The sequence below is a fragment of the Oryzias latipes genome, chromosome 6 (genome assembly GCF_002234675.1).
Source record: "Oryzias latipes chromosome 6, ASM223467v1".
Lineage (NCBI taxonomy): Eukaryota > Metazoa > Chordata > Actinopteri > Beloniformes > Adrianichthyidae > Oryzias > Oryzias latipes.
In genome coordinates, this window is record NC_019864.2 from 16,217,526 (window position 1) to 16,245,366 (window position 27,841).

At 43.7% G+C, this 27,841-nt stretch overlaps 1 protein-coding gene and 1 long non-coding RNA gene across 11 annotated transcripts; one reads left to right on the forward strand and one right to left on the reverse strand.

The window, feature by feature from the left end:
* Positions 1-36: 36 nt before the first annotated feature.
* On the reverse strand, positions 37-18,090 carry LOC100049394 (transducin-like enhancer protein 3-B). 10 transcript variants are annotated; one of them, XM_023955770.1, is made up of 22 exons: positions 17,586-17,604; positions 17,099-17,234; positions 16,593-16,693; positions 16,385-16,448; positions 14,866-14,910; positions 10,681-10,743; positions 10,387-10,491; positions 8,895-8,924; positions 6,567-6,771; positions 6,170-6,177; positions 4,675-4,797; positions 4,450-4,500; positions 4,214-4,366; positions 3,671-3,803; positions 3,413-3,576; positions 3,203-3,276; positions 2,866-3,115; positions 2,169-2,416; positions 1,893-2,040; positions 1,642-1,792; positions 1,394-1,470; positions 37-1,107 (listed from the first exon to the last, which is right to left on the reverse strand). In XM_023955770.1, exons 2-22 carry the CDS (start codon positions 17,120-17,122, stop codon positions 1,000-1,002), a joined length of 2,325 nt encoding a protein of 774 aa, XP_023811538.1. In that variant the 5' UTR covers positions 17,123-17,234; positions 17,586-17,604; the 3' UTR covers positions 37-999. The 10 variants fall into 10 exon arrangements, with proteins under 10 accessions (XP_023811538.1, XP_023811543.1, XP_023811542.1 ...); XM_023955775.1 differs by lacking the exon at positions 17,586-17,604 and adding an exon at positions 17,691-18,090 and having other exon boundaries at positions 38-1,107; positions 8,895-8,921; positions 10,417-10,491; XM_023955774.1 differs by lacking the exon at positions 17,586-17,604 and adding an exon at positions 17,691-18,090 and having other exon boundaries at positions 38-1,107; positions 10,417-10,491.
* LOC105354219 lies at positions 17,771-27,841 on the forward strand. The gene is made up of 2 exons (XR_908891.2): positions 17,771-18,241; positions 27,561-27,841. It is a non-coding gene; the product is annotated as an uncharacterized LOC105354219 (long non-coding RNA).

The window sequence follows — 27,841 nt, forward strand, 5'->3', positions numbered from 1 at the left end:
CCAACAAAACAAGTAAGGCAATAATTAACTCAAACAGACTGATGACTTTGCCCAGTAGAGCAATAGATTTTAATAAAACAGTTGAATCAACAGACTGAACTGAAATCGCAGCTGTTCCTTTGTAAAACCACCAGTTCTCCAGTTGATAATTATCCTTTTAGTTATGTTTATGGAACACAGCCAGCATTCAATCATAGATCATTTTAGAGTTGAGTTTCTGTCGACCGGGGTAAGCAGGTCCACCTTCATGCTTCTTCTTCCCTTTCCAGTTTAAAGAAGAAACAAAAAGGGCATTGCAGAGTTTTTTACTGCTACAATCCACGGGGCAAATACCAGTGTATGGCAAAGGAGGGGAAGAAAAAAAGCTGTTGGTGGGTAATAAAAAACAAAATAAAAATCCAAATTAGATTTTCAAAAAGGTCATTCTGGACACTGAAAAAGCCCGAGGAGGGAAAAACTCAAAAAGAATATCCTTTTACAGAGTCCTAATCTAATTTCCATCCCCAGAGGGTACAGAAAATCACGGAGAGAACCAGAAAGAACCATCACAAGCGTAACTGGACACCAAAATATAAATCTATAAAAGGCCATTTATTACTCCATTATGTACACTTTTCACAAGACCTCCATGGAAAAGCTCCAGAGTGAAGCACTGCTTCAAGGTTTGTCCTGGAACTTTATCTCCACATCCAGAATTAAAATGGAAAAAATCCACACACAAAAAAAAAAAGAAAAGAAAAATCCAGACATTATTTTCTTCTTAGTGCCTTGGAAACTGCACTTGCTGTACAAGTGTTATGTAGGTACGAAAAAGGCAGAGCCGAACGACCCAGAATCCTGTCAGTGCAGCTCAGGCATCTATTCCTGTCTGGCTCTGCCAAACATCTTGCCCATCTTCTCCAGGGCTGCAGGCAACATCCATGCTGTCTGTGTGCGGGAAGAAAGATGTAGGAAGAGTCTTCTGTTCCTGAGCAGGAGCATGCTTAAATATAGCCTGCTCTAATAGATCACTTCATAAACGGTGGCTTTCTTGTCACCAGAGCCCGTCACTATGTACTTGTCGTCTGTTGAGATGTCGCAGCTCAGGACAGATGAGGATTCCTTGGACTGTTGAGAGAAAAAGATAAAAACTTTAGTCCTGAAGGCAATTAATACACTCATGTGCACTTAAATCTAAATGGAGCGGATTAGCTGACGCAGGGCTGGATAAGATTGCAGTGACATCAAGTTTTGCTGTAACAGCCCTCAAAAAGACTCTTGTCGGGTCAATATTTCAGGTTCAGTTTTCACTGATGGGATAGTCCTGCCAGACAGCGGACACTGTGCCCTTCCTCTCACAGGCAACTATGCATACTCCTGACCCACTGCAGACGGTGGGTATTGATCTGCATACCTGGAATATGCTGGCGCCATAAGGAGTCCTCCAAGCATTCAACAGATTGTCCTTCCCAGTGCTTACAAACCATTTGCCTGCAAAGAAAACAGCAGTGCCAACAAACCACCTTGGATTAGATATATAAATGCTTAGCAAGACCTAACCTTGAGAAAAATGCTTAAACCGTGAAATGATTTCTGCAGTTATAGAATTAAGAACAACATACGGTAAGGAGATATAGAGCACACAGTTTCTTCTTTACATACCACAGTAGGCAAACTTAAGGGAGAGGACGCAGCTCTCATGCAAGTGTAGCTGATACTTGTCAGGCTTTGAGTGGTGAAGCACTTCTACGTTGCTGCTCTCCATGCCCACAGCGAGCCACTCTCCAGTTGGACAGTAGCCCAAGGAGAAGATCTGCAGATGGAAAAGAGCAGCACTTACATACAGTTCTGAGTCAGATCGTCTGTTTTTTTTTTTTTGTAGTTGCTCGTTTCCTTCCACTTCAGGGTTGTACCTGTGAGGTGAAGTCATGCTGCTGCAGCTGTCGACCCTCCCTTAGATCCCAAGAGCGAACCGTATTATCAAGACCGCCTGTCCACAGCTTGGTGCCATCGTGGGATATGTCAATACAGCTAGCCCCGTCTGTATGACCCTGGAACTGCCTGCAGTGAAAATAAGAAGGCATGCGAGCGTTTATTGACATCCTGTTTAAAACTTACTCACACAAGAGCCGTTCTGTTGCCGGGCTGAAGCCCACACACTAGGAATGATTTTTTTCCCCCCTCCTCACCTAACAAGAGTCTGGTTGTGCAGGTCCCAAACGGCAATGTTTCCATCACTGCAGCAGGAGAAGCAGACTTTGGCATCAGGGCTGATGGCCAAGGCGTAACACGCTGGGGCTGAAGAGGTAAGCTCAGCCTTGATGCGGGGGGTCTGAGAGGCCAGATCCCAGATGGTCAAAGTGCTGGCCTCTCCTCCAACAATCAATGTGCGACCATCGGGCAGCAGCTTACAGGAGCGGATGTAGTTATCCCTGTTCTGTTGTGCAGAGGACAAAGCCAATCAATATTTCCTCAGAGCAGTGAAGCCAGAGAGAGATATCGGAACAAATCTGGGAAAATTCAGACAAAAGCTTGCGGTCATACTAAACCAGGATAAATGTACTCTCAAATTGAACCTGAACCACTTTTGAAAGTTGCCAAATCCCCCTGTTTGTTTAGAAGATTTTCACATGTTTCATATTTTGTTAACATTTTCCTGCCAAAGTCTTGTATCAGTTTAAAACAGGCAGCGATTAAAGAGATCGCCAACATGTCTGTACAAACGCTTTAGCAGTCAAACTGTCAAGCGGGATGTGCTTCCCGTCTCCACTGGATGTAATCCTCAACAAAGGATTATCCCATTGTTAATGGAATGAATGTGTATGAAACGAGCAAAAAGAACTAATTGCATAAATGTTGTTGATGAGGAAAACAAGAATGATTTACCAGACAATCCAGTTGGGATACGGGGCTCTTGCTGCCGGGTTGGCTGATGTCCCAGATTTTGACACAGCCTTTGCCACCAGTGTAGACATGACGCGTAGGGTTGCTTATGGTAACAGCACACACAACCTCTCCGTGGCTAAGTGTGTTGATCTGACGGGCATGTCGGGGGATTCCAGGCCCAATGAGGGCATCTGGTGGGAAGGGTACAGGCTGCATCTGGCCATCTGCACTGACGTGAAAGGAGTAAGCCCTGTAGGGGAAAAAATAAATAAAAAAAAAACATGTAAGGTTTGATGCAGTTTTTAGATTTTAAAGATATTTGTTGAAAAACACTTACGGTTTGCCACCAGAAATGGACGTGAGGCTGGCTGGAAGGCCTGGGGCTCTCATGTGGGTGTGAGGATCAAACCCCTAAAAGATGACATGGTGCTTAAACAACAGATCTGCTGCTGTGGTCACAGCAAAATCCCACTTGGCCCCTGAACTATGGGCACTGCTTCTGTCATCCCAAATGTAATTGTATAAAAAGAGCAGGAAAAACTTTTACCATGGGGGAACGTCCATAAGCTGCAGCTGCTGCGGCACTCATCTGAGGGGAGATGTGCAGACCAGCGTACACCCCGGGGCTCGTCAAGCCTCCGTTCATTTCATGATGGCCCATCATGGCAAATGGGGTAGGATAGGACAGGGGGGTACGCAACGCTGGTGCTGCTGCAGACAAAGACAGAAACACAAAGTAGATTAGAATGAGAACAAAAGACAAAAGATTCCTTCAGGTCTGGAGACAACAGGGAGTGATACAAACCTAAAGCCTCCATGCCTGGTGGTTTGCCCAGGATGGGCCTGAGCCCAGGAGTGGAGCTGGTGCCAGGGGTGGGGGCATCGTTGCGGGGGGTGGGGGTGTTGGATTTGAGGCCAGGCGTAGAGGATTTGTCATTCTGTCGAGGGCACAAAAGAGTGTGCACATTTACAATCTCAGAAAACAGACACTTTAGAGGCTAACAATTTGAAAGCAAACCTAGTCTAATTCTGACAACCCTCACGGTTCTGCATAGCCATAAACTGCTATTTAATCTAAACCCTATTATGGTCACAATGGAGATGGGTCACTTTTTATCCCCTTACTGCTTTAGCTTTAATCTTTTAGTGAAGCAGCAGCAACAATCCTGAAATACTTAAATACAACGTGCTTTTAGCAGAGCAGACCTGACTGATCCTGACATGGGAGAATATTATCCCTGACATGTAGTCGTACTAAAAACACAGATTCCTAATCCACAGCTGATACTATTTGCACATTTTTCCTGGGGAGTTCTCATTTTATTCTGCAGTTCTTTCTATGTCTTACATGACTTAGCTCCTTGGCCTTGGAGGATGGGGTGCTTCCAGAGGACGCCACAGACGCTGGACTGTTGGGCGTATCCTTTTTAGCTGGGCGGGGTTTATCAATGCCATTTTCAGGCGGCGAATGGGCTGGGCTCGCTCGGGGAGTGGCAGGATCCTGTTGAAACGAAAGCAGATTTTGGCGTCCATGAAAAAGCCTAAATGGCGTCTGGTTTTTTTATATTCTGGAACAGAGCTCACCTCATTGGACACGTCTACCACCAAATCATCACTTTTCTCTCCATCGCTGTCCTGTAAGAAGAGCAGAAAGTCAGACAAGTGATGTGTGGAGTTTTCACAGAGATAGAGAAAAGCCTACTCAAACATCATCATTGTGAACATTTTTCCTCTTTTGTGTAATAAATGCAGATCATAATGTGCATAAACTTGCCCAAGGAAAATAAAAACCATTTTTTAATGACTTACATATCTGCTCACACTGTCCTTTTCCTCCACTTTACGCTTCTTGGAGTCCAAACTGTAGTCGGAGGAGCTGCGGTGCTTCTCGCTGCTTGTCCGCAAGCTTTCCGATGGAGATATCGAGTTGTTCTGCAAAAAAACCCAGCAGAAAAGCAAACATGCTTTATCAACAGTTAGTCTTCCTTCATAAAAGACTGCAGCAATTCATTCATCCATTACAAATTCACAGAGAACACACCGTGCCAATCCAAACACTAAAAAAAGCCTTATTCACACAATGATTGGCACAGTCTGAAAATGCAGCTGTAGGCCAGCTCCAAACAGTACCCTGACACCAGCCAAGCCCAATCTCACACACAAGCCGCACAACTGAATGGGCTGTTATCTGGACTGAAAGGAGGAGGGCTTGTTTTCTGAGCTTGGATCCCTCCTCCTCATAACTGGACAACAAACAGCCTCACAGGGACAAGAACAGTGTGTTGTGACTGAACAGAGAGCCTTTTCTCCAGAGTCATCCAGGCTAGGCATGATAGAGAAAGAAGGGAAGAAAGACCGAGGAAAAAAAATAAAAGGGGAACTATATGTTGTGGGCACTGGGCATTGATTGTTGCGGCGTGCTTGGGCACCCTGAAAGCTCAAGCTTTGAGCCCTGATATAGAAAGAGAAGCTAGATCGTGCCAATGAGCTTGATAGCGTGGGACTGAATGCTGCTTCTTGGTGGAGCCTGCCCACACAAGCTGGGACAGCTCACTCCGAATGCCAACAGGAAGAATGGGAGCCACTCGGCAGGTGTCCAATGGCTTTTTACAGTGCCTTCCTATTTGCCAGCAAACTGTCACGATCTCCCGGTTCTCCGTGTCCTTCATCAGAGCGCCGAAGCAAGTCAGGAGCAATGCAGGCCTGAACAATGTCTGATGGACTTAGCAGCCTGGGCAAAGGGCCACCGTCTGTATAATGGCTGACCTTTAAAGAGATGCTTAGTGTGACTCATTAACCAAAGTCACCACTCTGCTATCAGATGACCTGGGACCACAGCACAGAAACAAAACAGTCGTGCTAATCGCCCCGGGAGCTCCGATTCTTCAGACATGACTGCACTCATTCACTTCGCCCGACCTACAGAAACACAATCTCACACAACCATCACAAGCCGTTTCCAAAAAGTATTTCAAACAACTCCTCGACAAGTCCAACCAGACAGGATGGAAAACAAAAACAACTCTCCATTTGTGAGTATAAATATTCATAGCATACTAAAAGGCCAGAGGGAGTAAGCTGGTATACAAAGAAGACAGTGCTGGGGGATCAAATAAATCCTTTAAGAAGTGGAAGTTCAAGTCTCTCTTTAATTGTGCTGAAAGTACAAGGCTTTTTAATCTCTCAGTCGTTTCCCCCATCTACCGGATTTATATATTTAAAATCTAATTTCCTATTAATGACAGCAGATTACAAAGTGAGCCAGCAATAAAGATGAGACAAAGCAGCGGTTCTCAACACTCACCGTGTTCTCTGTTTCGCAGACGTTAGGATGGCAGGCGAAGCGTCAGTGGAACCAAGAGAGCAAGAAGAAAAACATGTCAGTTAGTACATCATAACAAATGCTCCTGGCTGAATGTGTGTGAATCAGCTGCGGGGCACAAGGCCCCTCTTATCACTCTATATTGGAGCTGCTGAATAGCTTATGTAGTCATGGGCTGGGAATGTACCAGCTCATTACCCAGACAGAATGTGAGCCAACAGGATCTGCTCCTCAACTCGAGGCTCGGTGGTTCTGCTCAACGTAGGGAGCACTTAATTGTTTCTTTTAGACCTGTTCGATTCGTCTAAATCAAAGTGAATGGACATCTCAATTTAAATAAACTAGCTAGATGGGCCAGAATTCCATCTGAAACCCCCACCTCTGTGTTCGAGATCGTGGTGGTTCTTCTCATCCTTCACTGGAAGGTGAGCCTGGCTGCCCAAAGCCCCCAGGGCCAGCAGACCTGATCCGGATCCCGTCACAGGGGGAATGCCAGGCGGCTGCAGACCCGAGGGGTGGGGCGGCAGCTGGACTGGAGGCCCGTGGGCGGCGTGGGAGAGGTGCTGAGCCTGGAGCTGCTGCTGCTGTAAGTAGATGGAGAGATAGACAGACAGACACCAAGTGGGTTGGAGGGAGAAGCTGCATGCCACACACACACAAACACACACACACGAGGCCAAACTTCCACATGTCTATGACTGTCAGGAACAGCACTGCTAAAATCACTGGTGGGTTCATATTAAACACACATAACATAAGCCCAGTGATGAGGAGAGCGCGTGTTATTATAAAAGACCTTCCCATGGCTCAAAATAATCAGCATCACAGCGACAACAGGAGAACAGAAATGAGTTTCTGTGAAATTTCAGAAAAGCATTAAAGCTTCGTTTCATCCAGACGTGTGCATTAGCGTCGCTTCGGCTTAACTGCCCCATTTCATGCAGCGGCGTGACAAATATCCTGCAGAATCTGAGTTTAGAAATCACCTCTAACCTAAAGGCTGATGGCTACGTTTTTTAAAACAGCTTACACCCAAAGCAGAAAAAAGTTTGTTTACTACTTTGATTTTCACACTTAAAGTGCACAATACATCTGCAGACAAGCCCTGTAAGACACAGAGGAAAGTCTATGTGCCAGAAGCTGGCACTCATTCCCTCTCAGCCTTTGAGTGTGCTTGTGAAAGGCTGCTCTGGGAGCCAGGAACAGGGGTCACATGCTGGCACGCAGTCAACCCTCCAATTTTCACCATCAATATTTGAACGGCATAGGGAAATAGATGGGAGTTAAAAGGCACTCAGCATGGAAGTAAGCAGTTTAAAGCAAGGTTAAATAATACTTAGCCAAGACACCAATAAAAAAACATCAGCAATTTATTATCCGTCTACAAACCAGTTTGAATAATTCAGTGGCTGCTGCAGAAAAGCAAAGTTCCCTTTTAACAAAACATAGACCCGAGATGTGTGCGTATTTTTTTAGGAATATCAGAAACAGGTCATTCCAAAAGGTGGTGGATTAACTCGGCAGGAGCTCGCCATGATAAAGTCACATACCAACAAAAGATGTCTGGAAATGTATGAGCAGGATCTTTTCTATCTTTAGTCCTTCTCTTCCTTGTTAAAAAAATATTTTAAAGACCCACTCCGATCATCTTTTAATTTTTAATTATGTGGTTTTAAGTCAAAATCAAACAACCTGTGGGGTTTTCTTGGACATTTTCTGCAGAGAGCAGGAGTTTGTTAGAAATTCAGCTCTGGGTTGTGACTGTTGGCATGGAGCAACCCTGCTACCTAACTATCTGTTTACGCGCTCTCCCACTAGCTTACAGTCCCGCACCACCAACATAACATTACTGGTGCAAATAAAATGCAAAGTAATATTGGAGCTACCCAGATGTACATTTTTTATCCAAATGCCAGCTCAGATCAGGAAAACAAAGATGTATCTAGTCGTCTACAAGTGGATGCACCGGAATGGAGTGAAGCATATTTTCTACGCAACAAACACAATGTTTTGGAAATGGCCTTTTTTGGTTTGTTCTTGATTTTATTTGAATAAATACTCAAAAATGCAATTTTGAGCTTAATTTTCTTTATACGTGTTCCCCATCATCAGAAAAATGCTACAACAACATGTTAAAAACACCAAAAACACAATTTTCTTCAAAGTGGGTCTTTAAGCTTGCAGATTGGCCTTTGCTCCATGGGGCAAAGGCCAATCTGAATACAAAACGTGGCCAGGAGAAAAAAAAAAACGGGAAGGGGGGGGGGGGGGGGTAAAGAGACCGAAAGAGTGTGTTATAATACAGTGTTCATGAGGGAAATTAAGGAGCCAGTTCATTGGCAGGGAGAGATATCCTTGCTCATTGCATTTAATGAGGCACTGATGGGTAATAAGCATGGCTGATCAGCAAACGCCCTCATTAAAGGGCCATAAATGAAGGAAATAATAAATAAAGAAAAGAGTCTGCCCTATTTCTACTAATTAAATATTCTAAGATAAAAGCCTCCCCTTCATCCCTCTTCCACACAACCCTCACTGATGCCCCAGAAGAAAAAAAGAAAAAAAAAAGAATCCAGAAGACCCGTCTATAGTATGGTAGCAAAATTGCCATGGTGACAACATCTGGGAACAATTAGTGCCATGCACACGCTCTTTAACACAAACATGTGCACACACCCAAACCAATACAGATGTGGATAGCACTGACCATGAGAGCAGGGTAAGGAGTTTGCTGCTGCTGAAAGAGGAGGACAGAATGGTCAAAGCCAGATCACACACCCTTTCTCCCAAAATACAGTCCACCAGCTATTAAAGGGCTTTACTAAATACATTTTTTCCCTTTTTTACTAAACAGCATATAACATTAGACAAGGATCTGCTTACAGTTGAAGAAGGGACCACATCTGAGTCTTTTATTTCTCGTCAAAGAAGACAACATCGCTACGGTTCATCTCAGCACAAGAAAATATCTTAGTGGAGTTCTCCTAATGGCCTGCAGCTCCATCAATAAGACATGCCGCTGCTTCCTGGTTGCTGCCTGTCTGCCTGGCACATACTCTTTCACCCCACCTTGCTTTTACAAAATACATGAGGGTTCTGGCATGCCAACAGAGCCTCTCCTTAATGAATAACTGATGGAAAGGTATTCGTAAAACATACAGTAGCTACATTTCAAGTTCCCCTGACACGAGGAGCTGCTGTGACTTTGCTGAGGCCTCACTTTCATAAAGCAGGCTTGGTGCCACACAGGAGGAACCCCTGAAAAAATCATGCAGCAGGCTCATCAAATATGTATTGTGTTAATCGTTAATGCGGCTAACTGAATCACAGGCCAACAGAGACCAGCACTGAATGGGTCACAGCTATCCATTCAAATGAATGGGAACGATATTGCCCTATATACTGCTCTAAATATAAACATGGCACACAAACCAAAAAGCCACAAAGGAAAAATTACTATCATCCAGGAAAAGAAGCTTGTATTTTCTTTGCAACAAGAAAAAAACAAAACAAAAACAGTTCTCCGTCATCTGACGACACTTACTCAGACAAATTCAAGGGAGCAATTATCCTCCAACAAAAGGTCACCAAGGGGGCATCAATTGAATTCCAATATGTGCTTCCAGTCATCAGCTTTGCCTTTTGAGCTGGCCTCTTGTGCATGCTAAAGATTCAGTGGTGGTAATAAGATCTCAGATAGCCTGAACTTTGTGTCACGGGTAAAACTAATCACTTCTGCTCCAGCAGGCCAGGAGGAGTGCAGCTGATCAATGAGGAGCAGATGGTGTTTTGAAGCGGCGTTGAACGCCAAACATTACAGATGAGTGCTGACTTTTTGTCTGCATTGTCTGTGTGAGCTTGCGAGCACTGCCTGAAGTCTGTTCTGCCTCAGCCTTTGGCTCCCACAGCTATCCGGGTCAACAGTAAGGGACGAGGCTGCTCGTTAAAACCTGAGCCAATTAAAGCGATGCAAGCTCTGCAAGCTGCAGAGGGGATCTCAAGAGCTCCCGGGCTCATATTTATACACACAAGGCAGAGAAGATGTCACCAACGCTAAAGCTGCAGAAACAGACACATTCTTCAAAACACATGTTGAGATGTTTTGGTGGTGTTGCATGACTTTGTGCAGTTCAGACCATACATGTGCAGGTGTGTCCCTATCCAAGTTCAAATAAAGGAATAAAAGGGAGTATACACACGGTGAGAGGCAGATTGGGAAGTCCACGTACCCCGATGATGGCATTCAGCTCGGTCATAGTCACCTGCTTTGCCCTCTCCACTGCCTGAGCAACCTGCTGTTGGTGCTGTGGAAAGACAATTCCTGTCAGAATGTTGGGACACACCAAATCTGAAACTTTACACTTGATTTTGTCACTCCACTTTCAAAATAAGAGCAAATAATCATGCATAAATGCGTTTTTTTTTTTAAAGAAACTTCTCTTGATCACAGTCAAAATAAATCCGTTTAAAAAAATACTTTTTGGAAAACTTACCTCTTGTGACAGGAAAGGCATAATTTGAGCTAAAATTGCGTTGAGCCGTTTGGCAATCTCTGTCTGCAAAAAGAGAAGAACAACCAACGTAAGATGGCGGGGCATGAATCAGGCAGTCGACTTGGTATAACCCCGCCTTTAATGTTTACACCGATTAAGTCAATTACTGCGGCAATCAGAAATGCTTGACTCAACATCCTCTAAACAGCGTGATATTGACATTTGAAATATTTAAAACATTAGGAGTGCCCAGGGGGATGGAGCACAGCTGTGCTGAGAGTGCACTCCATGCTAAACGGATATGAGCAAGCAGAGTGCTGCTGTGCTGAGAGGATCCTCTCGCTCTGCCCTTCTTCCCCTTCATCAGCAACTGCACTGTCCTGCAGTTAACCTCAGAGTTAAACCACACAACCACACCCAAGGAAGGGGCGGTCGGAGAGCTGCACTGCACTGTTTGCTTACATGTGACAGTGTGGACTATCGGCATTAAGAATTACTGTGAACAAAGATAACAAACCATAATAACCTTGCGGGTAACGGACCTCAAATCTCTGATCAATAACATTTAAAAGACAGCGAGCGGGCTGTGTTAAGCATGCAGTTTGCAAAAGCCCAGCCTTTCCAAGAATGGAGCTTAAGCCATTTTTCACTGCAATCAAGTGCCTAGCCAACCACCACCCCCCCGAACACCCCCAGCCTCCCATTTATCCAGAGCCCTGCCTCCATTCTTCTGCTTGTCTACCAACTACCATGGCAACGGCTGCAGCCCCTATCTGGCTGGGATCATTATGCAAATGGCACCCCTGCTTGACCGTAACAGGCTTTAAAATCATATTACGTGCTTGGAGGCAGGTCATTAAATTGAATTTTCAGCCTGTCGATCACATGAACGAACCAAATGAATGGTGGGTAAAAAAATAAAAAAGAGCAGTGGGAGGGGGCGTGATCCACCCTCCCCATCTTCTGTAAAAACACTGCAAAGCCAGCTTCTTCTTCCTCCTTCTCCTTGCAGGATTGGGAGATGAGACTTGCAAGTCTGAGCAATTCACTGGGAGCAGAAAAAAAAGAGAAAGAAAAAAAAAAAAAATCGCCTGGCCAAATCTACATCATGTTTGGAATTTATGAGTCGCAGTTCAACCCTAGGCCACTGCGGAACACAAACATATTGCAGAGATTTTTTTTTTTATTCTCTGATTTTCTTTTTGATTCCAAGCTGCTTGGACACATACACAATGCACTTTGCACATCACAAGCTTATTTATTACACATGGCAGAAATGCCAGGCAGTTTGGGCTGCCAGACATATTACCTCAGAGCAGAGCCAGAGAGATTGGAGAGTAATGTCTAACAGAACCAGACCTGCTGACCCAAGCTGCAACATGGATAACCACTTAGTCAGGCAAACCAGCAAAACAAACAACAAGCTACAGATAGATTATGAAATACAGTAAAACTTTGGATCAGAGGCAATAACCTGTAAGCATTTTATGACAGCATGTATAAAAGTACAACAATCCATGAGATATCGCTTCCCAAAATTTGCTTACTGCTTGTTAAAAAAAAAAGGAACTGTGATCTTCTGCAATAAATGTTGCCTGCAACTAAAAGCCCCCTATAAAAGTGTGAGATAAAGGTTTTATGATCAGAAGTATTAATAAAATTTGATATGCCTTCTACTCAGAGCTACACAGAGTTCCAGAAATGGTTGAAAAGCTGCAGGACTTGCATAATCTGTGTTTGTTGAGATAAGCCATGTAAATAGCAGTCGAACATTTGACAGGATTTGCAACAAAAAAAAAGGCCTTGAGCACACAGTCCATTCCCGTGTAGCTTAGTGTCATGGTGACAGCTGGCTCGAGGAGGTCAGGGGGTGTCTCATCCACTGAGCCTTAAACAACTACCAGCCTCTGCACTCTCACAACATGCAAATACATGGCAGAGGCTCAGCTCACTGCTGCTGTCAGAACAGATACAGTGCAGTGGTGGGAGGACTTCTTTTTTTTTTTTTACTGGAAGATAAAAATGTGTCTGTTGTCACTTTAAGTAGATGACAGCTAGCCCTTGAGAGGCAAGCTTTGCACTACTGCTACACAATTACAGGTACTCTGACCTGTGTAGCACCACTATGAGAGCACTCTCAGGCTGGCTTGTCAATGGTGTGCGGAGAGGATTTCGCTTGGTGCTATCAGCAGTGGGAAAATGGACTTGAGACACTGACAAGTATTAAATAGAGGAACAAAGCACAGGGTCTATCTGTAAACTTGCTGGACAGTTTATGGGGTCCACTGTTTGAGCACACAACATCTAAAAAAATATATGGTTTATAATGGGGATGCCACAATTCTCAATCAAAAACCCAATCGTGCTGTACACCATTGAATCGAATTGTCAGAAAATGTGCACTCCCTCGTTGAATTTTTAGTTTTTTGTAGTTTTGTCATTCAAAAATCATATATTGAATCAGAACAAAACTGACTGAACTGAATCGTAAAGAAAGTGAATCGTTGCTTAAAAACCTGTCTTTGTACATGTTTAGTGTAAATTTCTGTCAAAAGGTATAGGTTTTATGGAAGCTCAAAAAAAAAAGTAAATCAAAATTTAAAAGAACAACAAATTCGCCCCAGCAAAAAATAAAAAAATGTTCATCCCACATGTTATCCAGAGCAACTTTCAGCTTGCACAAGCGGGCCTGTCAGCCAAAAGCTTACACCCTCAAACTATTACACTGCAGTCCAGACCCACTTGACAGATGGAGAATATGGAAGCACTGAGTGTTTGGACTCAGTTCCAACCACTTTTTACTGCACGCCTCTTTTGCATGAACAATGCAAACAGTCTACTGGCTGACCAGGACTGCTTTGGCACGAAACATGGAAGATCCTTTACAAATAATCAAATGATTCCTGCAAGCGGGAGTTTGGCGTTTTTCAGCTACAGGTTGAAGCCAATTCCGTCTGAAGCTAATCAACACACGAGCCTCCAACCCCATGCAGGTCTTAAAAAACAAGCAGCATATGATGATGATTATGGGCTGACATCATGCAGCAGAAATGAGCCGTTTGTATCGATAAACTGCTGCGGCTGACGGAGAGAGGGATCGGGTGGCAGTGCCACATCAGTCCACCGGAGCTTCGCCTGTGTGTACGTTCAGAAATCTGAATGATGTCCCTACGCGCTAATGAAAAAGGCACAGTTTGAGGAATGAGTTTCCTCACCCGGGAATAAATCTCCTGGCAGGAAAATAATACGCCTGTGTGCATCCAATAATCCATCCCAACCCTGTCTGTTAACCACTCCTCACCCTCTCCTCCTCCTCCTCCCCCTCCCCTGCCTGAGCTGTAAGCCTGGGGAGCAGCGAGGATGGGGCCCGCACTGTTTGCTCACAAACATGCCGTTCAGCAGGTTAGGGCCCCACTGATGAATTATTCAAGCACTTCCATCAGCTCTGTTGAGGTTCCTGATAAAAGTCAGGCGCTAAAATGGATCAGTCGATTAACCTGTTTACATAGTGGGGCAGTCGCCCCTCCCCCGAGGTCTATTCGGCCCCCACCCCCACTCCCCTTTTTCTTCTCGCTGGCGATAAGTGCCTGACAGAAACTATCCGAGGGGCCTGAGGCCTGACAGATGTGGCAGTGCAACACACACACACCCCCACACCCTGGTGGATTGCCCCACCACACCAATCCACTAAGCCGTCAATGCTGTCATTAGACAGTTGCTGGGAGGGAAGGGACTCCTGCCTTGAGAGAGCTGTGCCGCCGAATGTTGGGATTACTCATTCATATAATCTTTATGTTGGGCACTGATCTGTGAAGCAATACAAGATAGTGCGGTCCATAAAGCTAAGGTCACAAAATGCAACTCTTTGACTTTTGCTCTATACTCATAACTCCAGTTCAGCTAACAAAAACTAAACAAAAGCAGACCGATCAGCCTGTTTTTATCATTACCCCACAGGCGAAGCTCATCAAAGTCTACCTTTAATCTTATCAACGTTCTGAGTCAAATCCGGTCAGTATACCCGTTTGCCGTCACGCTGTCAGTTTGGCGTGCAACAGATCGGCCTGCATTCACCACATTATTAATGCCTGGATCATTTTACAAACTCTGCCTGGTTCTGACTTTCTCCTGCAGCATAGAAAATCCACGAGTCAAACTATGAGCAAAGAAAGCAGCGGTACATACCTGTTTGTGCATCTCGATGTTCAACCCGTAGGACATCTCATAATACTGAAAAGTAAACAAGTGTTTACATTTAGAACACATGAAACACAATAGGTAAGCATCAGCCACTTTTTTTTCCAATTGAACCAGACGCTAATTACTAAGAAACCCACAATTCTCTGTTTAAAACCGAACTGCGTGTTACACCATTTATCCAAATCTAACCCAACCAAACTTTTAGCTGTTTGTTGTTTTGTAAAACAAAAATCACATTTGGAACAGAAACAAAACCATGATCCAAAAATTGAGGTTTGAACCAAATTGTGGGGAAAGTAAATTGTTGCATCCCTACTAAATGCATCATCCTGTTATGTTGAAGGCGCAAAAAACTAGAAAGGATTTACTCAGATCAAACCAATAAAAACACTCCTCTCACAGCCAACAGCCAATAAATTGATTTTTCCCTTTTTTTGCTGTTTGCAGTGAAAACACCAAGAAGAAAGGGTCAGATCTATTGATCACTATCTTAAACCCTCAGATCCCCATGATGTCTGTTTACTTAGCGTAACGCGATTGCTCAACACTCTTGATATTTCCAGCCAGGTCAGTCTGTCTGGCTGAAATGTAATCCATGGAGCCCGCAAGTGGCAGCCGGGGCAGAAATGGCTTTCCAGTCAGCGTCTATTTGATGAGGCCAATGCATTATTCAGTCCATTAGCTTCTTCGAAAATTACTCTCAAACAAGAGGACCATTCTGTCTGAGATCAGAGCCCTACAGCCATGGTCGTAACATGACACTTTGTGCTGGCTGTGAGATACTTCCCTACATGTTTACCTAACCCTCCTCCTTGTCAAGCTGACATGTTTTTTTTCTTCATCTGTTTATATTCTGCATTCGTTTCAGTCATTCGCAGTGTGTGTTTACCTGCCACAAAAGAGTAAACTTCCACTGAAGACCTGATGATTGCATCATGTCTGGACTTGCGTCAGTGACACACCTATGTTTGACTAAAACGCCCGCTAAATTACAAGATGATCATTTAGGATTATGAAGAGCGTTGGCGCAAAAATAAATATTAAAATAAATGGATGAATGAATAAATTGTCCGCGACCTGGTTTCGCGTCCTCCATCTTGTTTACAGTGGTACATTTTCCCACACACTGCTCCAGGCCTCCGCCAGAAGCTCACACCTAATTTATGGCCATGCACATGTCTGAGTGTGGAGTCTCCTAGGAGAATAATCAGATCAGCACACACGGAGGGCAACGCCGCAGTCAGCCCCCGGAGATCAGGGTCGGGCTATAATGGAGCCTCGGCCCACTGCTACCCGCCCGCCTGCCTTTCAGGAAGAGCGCCTCCATAACAACCAGCTGCAACCAACCCCCTCGGGGTTTCCGCCTGCCCGTACCTGTCACAGCCTGCCCTAGCCACCGTACAGGTGATCACAATAAGCTGTGTCACTCCACCCCTAACTGGATCTTTAACAAGCCTTGAAATTTGGCACTATAATTGCTCCCCATTTTAAAAGGTAATCTTACCATGACATAGTGGCGTTGCATCTCTGTCTTCTCATTTGCCAGTTTGTCATACTCCACCTTAAGACTAAAATAGACAACAAGGTGTCATTTTTCAAGCATCCCCACCACCATCAACTCAAAACCACTAAACATGATTTGCCAAACGTGAACTGTAACCTTTGCAAATGTGGGAAGCCAACGGTTTCAATATCAACATTTGGGTTTTTACCTGTGATACTGTGCTTGCAGGAACTGAAATTCGTCTTTAATTCTATCGCACGACTCCGCTACAGTGAACTTGAAGCCCGGCTGGCCCGGCTGATGTGGAGCCTGAAAGAATTCAAACACACGTTTTTCAACAACAACAAAAAAAAAAAAATCTGAGGCTCTCAGATTGAAATTAGACAACTTCTAGGAGGGTATCACACCTCTCCAGTAATAAGACAATGCTAGATCTTGACAGGTGGGTTTACATCAACATGAATCAAAGTCGAATTAAAAGTCTTGATTTTTCTGTCATTTGTAAGTACACCCCTTCCGGCATGGAAACAATCTGCATCCATTTAGGAGCATATCCTGATGCAGCACACGTGGGGGTGGGAAACAGCTCTAGATGGGGGGTCGGGGAAGGGGGGGGGGGGGGGGGGGGCAGTTATTCCTTTATTCTCAAGTTTTTTTTTAAAAAAAGAAGGAAACCTGCAGCTAAGATCTCTTCAAAAAAATGAGAAGACTCACCGGATGGCGGCCTTGTGGGTACATCTTGAAATGCTTTCTTTGTTTATATCTCCAGTGTGCAGGTCCTTTGGCAAAATGGTTGAAATTTGATCAGTCTCGGCAGACAAGGGGTGGTGGGGGGGAAGTCGTGAAAATCCTGTGTTGGAAGAGAGAAGGGGGGGAGAAACCCGCCTTTAATCCTATGGCTGTAAATAAAACAAGTTAATGCACTTCAAGTTGTTTGCAACATTAGACTAAAAAAACAGCATGAATGTATTTTTTGGGGGAAAAGCATCTCCATGGATATAAGCGTCTTTGTTGACACCGTTTGAGGGGAAAGATTTTAGGGCAAATAGAAGTCATTTTTCTTAAAATTTAAAAGGTCGTATCCAATTTTCCGGAATGCTCTGACAAATAAATAAAATAATTAGACAAACAAATCCATGAGTGTCGCTACTGGAGGCGGGTGCTGGCCGGCCACAGCCGACAGCAGCTGGCTTCCACCTACCGTCTGCCTCGGCGTGGAGCCGCCGAAAGGGCGCACCGAGCGCGCGCCTGAACAAAAATCGATCTATATATATGTAGCATAACAACAACCATAGTAAACACATACCGAAACGTCCAACGCTCCCGAATAGTGAAGAGGGGGGAAAATGCAGACGGTTATAATTCATGCGTTTAATCCCTCGTAATGTGGACGCCGTTTTCGTCAAGCATCCTCGCTGTCCAGAACGCACCCAGCCAGCCAGCAAACCGGGGGGGTGAAAATCTGGTACGTCGAGCACGAATGAACTACTTTATTCGTTAGCCGCGGACCTCCAAGGAATGTGCTCCTTCTGACGGTGGTTAATCCCGAAAAGAGAGGAAGAGAAGAAGAAAAAAACCGCTTCCAAAAATCTGTCTACTGACTCGAAGAGGTTCTTTAAAAGCGTAACATGGTACTCTCCACAATCTCGCATTTCCCCCAGTTGTCCAGTTTAGCCCGGTTGCCACACACAGGCAGCAGGGCTGAACTGCCGCGAAAGAGCCTATCTGTCCAATCGCATTACTTGGAAGGAAGACGGCCACATCTGCCTATCGGAGAGCGACGGCCCCACGTGGGGCGCAACGGTACATGACATCATCCCGCAGGATCCACGAGGCATCGGCCGCCCGTCCCACCGTGTAAGTTACGACAACAACAGCAGGCATTGATGTGCCGACGATGATATCCGCATTTGTCAAATTCCACTTCCGCGCTTTATTTAAATGTTCTTTTTTCTAACCCCACCGCTGGAATTGAGCTTTTTTTTTTTAGGTGGGGGGGTTAGACTACCGACGATAAAAAGGTTTTGAGGGGGCGTTGGGTTTTTATTCATTTATTTGTTTACCTTTCACTCTCATAAGAACATGGGTGGGTGTTTGTAGACAATAAATAAAAGACGTATAGTGAATATTTAAAAAAACTAAAAATCCGCTTGTAATTCCCCGCAAACACCGTGAAGGGCACCATAACGACCAATCGATCGTTAACATTCACTAAATTAACCTTTTTTCTCATTTTACGTGTTTAGGAGTCTCGTGGTTGTTGCACAACATCGTGCGCCTACCTATCAGCATCGAGGTAATAGTTACACAGCGGGGGTTTAGAAGATGATTGCCTTTGTGTGATATGAACATCAGCCATGTCTGAGCGCCTTGTTTTGAAGGCTCGGCTCTGACCCCACGTGGGACTCCGCTGCCTCTTTAAATCCCCTCGACCAATAGCAGCGCGGCGCACTTACTCGGCAGCCTGCTATTGGTCGGCTGTCACTGAGCCTGTCATTCACAACCTGGTGTTGTCAATCAATACCACGCGGGGTCAAGCGCTGACAAATGCCTGTGCTCCCCGGTCCTCTGCCTGTGAATAGAGCCTGGAATGGCTGCTTAATTAGCTTCGAATGGCTTTTCTCTCCAGTTCAAACAATCTGTTACCACCACGTGGTAATGAGAGCCTACATTAAACAAAGGAAGAAAGGAAGCATGCAAACAGTTGTAACATTACTACCTGCAAGTTTTCCTTTACATGAGTCTATGTAACAAGCAGAAAAAATATGTACATATACATACATACACACACACACACACACACAAACACATATATATATAAATAGGTGGATACACCTTCCCATTCATTTAAATGAGAAGGCGTGTCCAAACCTTTGTATATGTTTTACCACCATGAAATTATTGTCGTGTTTGACAACTAGTTCCTATCATTTTTACACTGAAAAAACAACAACAAAATCTTGAAACGTTATTGGATATTTAAGAAGTCATTATAATAAGTGCTGCTGTAAAAACTCTGCATCTTAATTATAAGCAACATTTAGAAAAATAAAGAGAAACATAAACCATCAGATATGACCCACAGACTGCATTTAATTACAGTCATGTCATTGAGTTTATTCAAATAGTTGATATAGTTGTAGTCATATGAAAGCTTTGGTGAGTAGTTAGGATTGCTAAATATTGCATGACATTGAAGTTTGAGATTATCCAGCAGTCGTCTTACTTGTCGGCCACCTTGAGGATGTGGCATGGGTCTTTTTTTTTTCTCTTTAAATTACGAGGGCAGTCTGTGAGAAACTTGAGCACACACAAGAGTTGGCAGGCTAATCTCACCCAGGCACCCCCTTATGCTTTTCAATAGTGTGTGCTTGGATTAAAGGCAACAAAAGGCTATAGGCCTAACCCCAGGGAGAAGAGGCCCTCCGCCCACTCTGACCCTCACACTGTTTATTTACATGGAAACCCCAACCTCGGTGAAACTCCCACCCTCAGGCATTACACACAGACCTATTTGCAGAGGTGGCTTTAATTCTTGACAGAGCGGGGATTGTCTTCAATCCAGCTACTTTGAACTTTAGCAACTCACTTTTAGTATAACTCAGCTGCAAACATTGTGCATCGTTGAAAGATCTCCTTCATTCGGTTTAAGCGTACATGTTGAATTTATGTATCCTTTTCTTTAGAAATAGTGTGTACAGTTTACAACCATGTTTTTTTTTACAGCTCACAATGAGGCAAAGATCTGTGATAGTGTGGGACTATTTATCATGACCCTATCGGGCGTATTTGTAGATTTCACACTACTGGCTCATTAACGTGACTTGCATGTAATAAATGACTCGACCGTTTTCTATCACGCCTTGCTTACTTTCCTGTTCACAAAACAGAAAATAAAAGCCCGGTTCCAGCAATAGCTGTTTTTGTGTAGCTTCTTTGCTTTGGTATACTTGCTTGGAGATCTAGACACTGAAATACTACACATTCATAAATAAACACATTGGAGCCTTGTCATTCACAGGCAGGAAGCACAAATGTGCAAAAACACACAGATTCCATACAACAAAGAGCCCAGTGTTAGGAGTGGAAAGATAAATGACTGTGTTATCTGGATAAGTAATCAGACAACAATCAACGAAAAGAGGATGACAGTTCTTATCAAAAGGGGGAAAAAAATGCAAACACAAAAAGTGTGACAAAACAAACAAGCAAAAATCGCTGTGACGGAAATGTGGAACTGTAACCAGCCCATAGCTCAGTGGGAAGAACAAAAAAAACAGTAATGTTTTCTGAAATCAACATCCCTTCTAAAAAGAGCTAAGAGTAAGATAAATGCATATTTGAATGTTATCTGGAGTCACAAAAAACAGAAGCACTACATGGAATCTAAGCTAGTTACATGGACGTGCTCCACATTTTTTTAATTTTTTTTATGTTCCAAATTTTTCTGCAAACTAATACACTTAATATCTTCTGAAGGAGCCCCAAAGGCTTTACTTTTTACCTCAGTGTACTGGTAAACTGACAGAAGACAGTAATAGCAGGCTGATGCCAGAAAACAGCCCTTCTTCATGACTGTCCCACACATGGGACAACCTTAGACGTAATTACTACATGCAGGCTTTCCAAGATTCAATCCTATCATTCAGCCTACCAAAATGACAGGGACAAACTCAGCTAACAGGCTGCAATAAGCATTGCTACCCATAGAGAAGACTAGTGAAATCCCAATCAATAATTTCAATATGTAAACATACTGAGAGAATGGCAGACATATTTTTCAGTGCTTCTTTATATGTTGTTGTTTCATTTGGTAAATGAAAATGGTTTTAAAAAGAGGGATGTCATTTAAAAATCAATACACCACAGATTAAAGAAATATGTTGGACAATAATTTGGGGAGTTCTGGGAAAAGATTTGAAAAATGTGTGTTGCTTCATTGATTAGCATGATCAAAAAACATCCCAATTTGGAAAAAGGGACTCAATGATGGGCTGTTAACCATTTCCATCAAAAACAAAGTCTTAGTAAATGTTTTTTTTTTTTTTTTTTTTTTACCAAACAGACACATATAGTTTTCCTTAAAAATGTAACTGAAAGCAAAAAAACAAACAGATTATGTAATATTACGATTTCAGTGCACTGCAACAGACAGGCGACCTTTCCAGAGTTTACCCTGCCATCGCCCAACAGTTGCTTGGATAAGTTTCAGCAACCCTGTGCCCTCAAAAGGGATTCAGGGGGTTCAAAAGATGGATGGATGATTTTACCAGCACTTCAGGGTTTCCCTACATAGAATAAAATCAAATATTGTCATTTTTCCATTTTTTTTGTGGTTTGCCTTGGTAAATAGACAGTGTTAGTACTATGAAATATCAAACTATAAAGCTCTAAAACTTTCACTGACAATCTGTTTATTTTAGCATCCATCAACTTAATCTTTAGTCAAAGCTTGGTTATGTAAATCATCGGGCATGCAGCACAGTATGTGTCACATTTGGTGAAATTCAAAAATAGACAGCAACTAAGAAACAGAAAGGCCTCATTAGTACCTTGTGTTTACCTTCTAGTAGCTGAGTGTGGAGCTCCTTCTCCCTCCTTTTCCTGTTCTTGTCTAATGCTGTCACGGTCCTGTGTTGTCAATGTTGTGTGTCCACCATACAACAGAGCTACAGGATGTGTTTTCCACTTAAATGAAGCATGCTGTTTTCAAAAAGGTTGTGTGGATTTCCTATGCCTGTTTTCTCTGCTACACTCTTCACACTATAATGCCAAATCAGAACCGCAGGAGTGAGTGTGATGTAGGCAGGCCACCATTGAAAAAAATCTTCTCTTGTTCTCTCACAAAATTAACAAGTAGAGACGTTTTTGTAGGAGTTTACACCTGTAATTGGAATCCTTTCTACACAAGAATCTGTGTCTGAATGAAATTCAGATTTTGGGGAACACATTTTGGAATGCAAAATGATTCAACCACATCAAAATGATCTACGAATTAAACTCTAGCAGATGATTGAAAGGACCTTGAGCTGCACAACAAAGATTGTGTTACTCTAATCCAGTTTGCTAAAATGACTAATGTGATTAAAGGGATTCTTTGGTCCTAAACTCAGTTACGGTTCATGATTACATTCACATGGCAAGGGAAGGACTTCACATGACTGAAAGAAGAAAAAAACTTGCAGCTTATGCAGAAATGCTGTTATTTCTATTGAGGCTGGAAAGTCTCAGTTGTTTGGATAAGTGTGAGCAATACAGTCAACTTACATCAAACAGCATTAGAGGTGAGGTGAAACCTCCCCCATGACAAGTATGAAGTACCCTCAGAGTTGATGACTCGCTGCATGCAGTTTTAACTAGCTCCTAACGATGATGTAAGATGTGCAGCATCTGAGAAATCTCATGAGACCACAAACCTTTGTTATCATCCACAAGATTTTAGCACATTTGCTTTACTGAGAAGCCTTTTAGGATTCCCTGACACCAGGCCTTGATCTAGGCAGCCAAACTATGGGATGCAGGTAGAATATAAGGGGGGGGGGGGGGGGGGGGGGGGGGCAGGTCTGGGTGTGCTGGGAGATTGGGGAGTCATACCCCTCCATGGCCCTAAAATGCTTAAAAAGCCATGCATCATATCAGTTCATCTATGTATCCTTCTTCTCCTTTGATATTTTTGATAGGTCTTATAAATCTTATGTTGAATGAATGGTCTCACTGACTCCACCCTCTGACCCCCCCCCCCCCCCCCCCCCCCCCCCCCATCAATTGCCCATGCCTATATCCGGCCTTGCCTTACACCCTGTTACAGCACAATGTCAAACAGACTCCACTAGATGCCCTGGAACCACTGACTGTCACACGGTCACCCAAAATGACTCACTCACCAAAGGGCAGTATTGCTCTATGACCTTAAGAGCTGCTGGTTTACATTATTAACGTGAAAAAGAGAGATGGAGGGAGGGGACATGGGGAAACAAGCTTGGCTGAGAAAAGAAGAACAACAGAGTTGAGTAAGTTGTCAGTGTGGAAAGCCAGGCTGCTGCTTGACAGCTGACCACTGAGCTCTATCGGCTAAAACGTTACTTGTGAGCCAGGTAAAGGAGAACATTAATAATGTTATTTGCTGTTGCTGTCAATGTGTTTGTTCCAGTTTGCTTCTTAAAAAAAGAGATCATACGACAAATGAATTATTGAGACAGAAGCCCTGAGAGAAAGCAAGCCCGAACCAACAAATGAAAGCCTTTGAGAGACTATAATGTTCTTGTTTTTATTTTAAACGTGGATTCAAATTGACTTCTTTAATTAATCTAATTATTAGCCGGTGCCCTCTAAAATTGTAAAATTGCCTGAGGTAACAAAGTTATTAGCATAAACACCACCACTGGCAATCTTAAAACAAATGGTACATTTAGTCAGTGTTAATGGGATTAAATTGTGTGGGATTTAGTAGCAGTTCTGCAAATAGGGAAAATTATGTCTTTAGTACTGATGCATCGACTTCTAAGTCTCCATTCTCTTTGCCTGCATTTCGTTTCTCTCTGCCCTCCTCCCACTTGTCTGCGTTATTCAACAGATTGTGTCCAATCTCCATCCCAAAAAATCCCAGAAAATCATAAATATTGAAAGATTACATCAATCTGAAAAGCCGGTGGCTTGCCAGTGGCAATATAGGGACAGACAAAGAAGTAATTGCTGGCCATCTGCTCAACAGATTAGCAAGGGACAGGGTAAGCAACAAAAAAGCACAATACACCCCCTTCTGCATCTCTATTTTTACCAGAAGTTGCATGAGAAGGTTTTGGTGTGCACCCCTGGAGGATTCATTGGCTTAGTCCAGGAGGATTTTTTTGAAGAGGTTTTAAAAGACTGGACTGACAATCCTTGCCTGTCAGGACTGAAACTTGTGGTTATCTCTAGATCAGCAGCTTTACAACACTGCTTAGTGCCAAAAAAAAGTAATTTAAATAAAATTGGATGCACGGAATATAACAGTTGCGAGTCATCTAACACTCATCCCCTGAGAATAGATTTAGAATGTTGTGTCTGCTCTGTCAAAGTCACGGTTAGGAGAGCATTAACCTAACCAGAGCATCACTGATCTTCATTCGAGAGCATTAATCTTGTCACCAAAGATTGCATAGGGGTCAGCCAAAGCATTTGAGGTGATGTGAATTGACTGTACAGGTCACAGAACAAATCAATACAGACTGAAAATTCATGTCGCTGCCATTGTCCACTCAGTAGACCAGCAGACTCCAATGAACTCTGTAGCAATTAAAATTGTTTTGATGCTAACCATCGGATTTGTGGACCAACAACATGACTGAGTGACACACTCACCACTCCACATCTATTTTGAGTCTTAAACCTAAAAGATAAAGCCAAAACTGGACGTTTTGTAGCTTCACGGGGAGTGAAAAATGACCTCTACAGCTTTGCATCCGTCCCATCTCGTAGAGCCCTCATTACACTAAAAGATTTATATACGTTTTCATAAAAAGAGATGTATCGAGATAAATAGCGCAAAGTTCTGCATCAGACGGAAGACAAAAGACAGAGCGGAGGCATAATGAGCTGTGTTTGTGTGCAGTGTTGCTTGGCTTGTTGACAATGGCTAATGAAGTTACAGCTAGTGGGAGGATCTGCTGGTGCTAATTAAGCTTGCTGTCATTAGCAGTGTTGGAAAAAAGAGGCACTGCAGCAGAAATGGGAGGAGCAAACACTGGCATATTCATCACTGCAGCGTATCCACAAACACACAAAAAAGAGTGTGGTTTGGTATGACTTTATTGCACACATGGAACTTCAGACTCTGCATTTGGCTTTTATAACAGCACATAAATCCTCTTTGAAACTAAACTGAATAACAGAAGTGTCTCTCTTTTAAAGCAAATATCTACTCTGGCAGGAGAAAGATTGATATGGGGATATGGGTTACAGAGTTGAAACATAGTACAGTAGTCTATAAAGTCTCTCCAGACACAAAATTACAGTTACAGTTAAATACCATATGCAGGAAATATTTTACACCTAAGTGAACCAACAGTGTGGACTTGCTAATATGGAAGCCACAGCTCTGACATCTGGAAATGTGGTGTTCACCACTGAGCTGCTAAAGAGTAGGAGAGCTCAATTGAGTGTTGCAGAGTCAGAGAGAAGCTCAGTGTGTGCCATCTGAGCCACAGCTCCACCGTGGCCTGTAATCCAGCTCACCACCAAAGCCACCGGTGCTGGCAGCCTGCGCCCTCCAAGCCTCTCTGTTTGTTTTTGCAGCACATAGACTCTGCCATTAAAAGTGGGAAGCCTGTCAAAAATAAAAAGAGACTTTTCATGTTTGGGGGCTGCAATTGTGGCTCTTGTGTGATGTTTTTTTCTCCACACTGACCTCTTGCTTTGAGGTTGGAAAGCCGCTAAACCCTGGCCTGTGAAGCCAGCCAATTTGCTGTGCCAAAAAACTGTATTTTTGAATGTGGCAGTGTAGTTGGTGCCTCTGGCAAAAAGTACTCCAGTTGCATGCACAGAGTGTGTCTGTGTATGAGAGATACAGACCATTATATTGGGTCCTCAGGCAAAGAAGCCAAAGATGCATAATAAGTGTCTACAACATTTTTATCGTTATGTACTCGTTAGCTTTTCACAACTTCCTAAAAATATTATTGCTTTAGGTTAATCACCCAGCAAGGTACTAAAATACTTAAGTCTTGATAAATACATAGCAAATGTGTACTAGCAAAATTGATGCAGCAAAGTAGACATTTTTATTTAATAACTCCAAAAGAGGCTTAAAAACAGCTTCCTTCAAAAACAATAAAGCAACACATGGAAAACGTGGAAATTTACTATATAGTTTAATTGCGACAGCCACCAATTAGGTTTATGATTTGGGCGCCTCTGGGCTACTGTCGCCAGGCCTGAGTCTCCCTCTGATGTCATTACACAAATCTGCTACATTCTGACAGAGCAAAAGGGTTGCAGGACAGAGGGGAGAGGGAGAGCTGGCTCGGCTCTTCTCCTCCGATAGCAGCAGATAAGCCGGCCTCGGGGCCTCTTATCTCATCTATGCATCCTGTGTAAATGTAAGTTTTAGTCTGGCAGATTACATCAGCAGAGCCTGTGGGGGACAGAAGCTGGCCGCTGGGGGACAGTGATGTCTCCCTTCATGTGACAAACTCCCTCCTCCACCCCTTTATGAACTAACAAAAAAAACTGTGGTTTACTATGGGAGATGGCTCTTTGGTTAAAGTGAATCCCCAGAGGAGACAGAATTCAAATTGTCAGCTTCTATTTAGTCTAATGGTCCACCCTTTAGCGTTTGCTTTTACTGTCAGCTGCACACAGTGTGCAGAGATAGTGATATTAGTGAACTTCACGCATCAGTTTTTATAAATGTCATTGTTCCAGTTGCGTAGGTGTGGGTGTCCCAACAGAGGAAGTGCAGACGAGCTGATACGCATGCCCTCTGAGGTCCAAAAACCACAAAGACGCTACGTGACTGTGAGAAGTTCACTTGAGGATGCATAAATACACCCTGTCTGTCCGTCTAAAAGCTGCTCAGTCCATTTCATGTACAGTAAATTACAGCCACACAGACCAAACACACAGACCACATCTGTTAGGCAACCAATTTAGGGCTGTTGCTCGTTCCCCTCTCTTTGCTCACTGCGATGGTCATCCCACCCAGGGAGGGGAAGTGGTGAGGTTGCAGCGGTTGGCCAGATGGGGCGAGCTGAGCAGCCACAGACCTCTGAGTGATGCATGGACGGATCCACAGGCCTCATTACAGATCCAGCAACATGTTGGGCCTCAAAAACAACCATCTCACGGGCAGCAGTGGCTGCAGTCCCTGAGAAGAAGCAGCAACACTGCAGGATTTATTCTCTGACAGCACAGGAATGAATGCCTGTCATGTTATAGTACCATACCGGTATGCTTATTTGAGTCAAATAAAACGTGACTTTTCTTCTTCATAAAGAAATTACACAGACTAAGTCACTGAAATGAGGAACACAGGCTTGCAGTGATCCAGATGCTAAATAACCATGGCAGTTATGTGGACTCTGTTGTGCCGCGGTCTGCTGCCAACTCATATCAGTTCAAAGTGACTGTTGCTGAACTGCACCGTCAGCTAGAAGACAATCTCAGAGTGACGAAGTCCCTGTTTTGTATCTCTCCCCAGGGCCGTGATTTGCGAGCTAATCTGGGTTTGTCTCCCCTGATTCCAAGTCTTCCGCTCCTTGGGGAGCCTGCTAATGGGACAGTGGAGCAGAGCCACCATGCAGCAGAAGTCCTCTCAGCTCACAGCGCTGACATCCATCTCCCTGATCACACAGAGAGGAAGAACAATGCTGACTTTATTTTGCTGCGTGCTCACTCGTGCAGGCATGCACGCACGCACACCAAGCAATCCGCACACATTTGGCAAGAAGAAAATGTCGAATAAATTAAGTGTTGCCTATA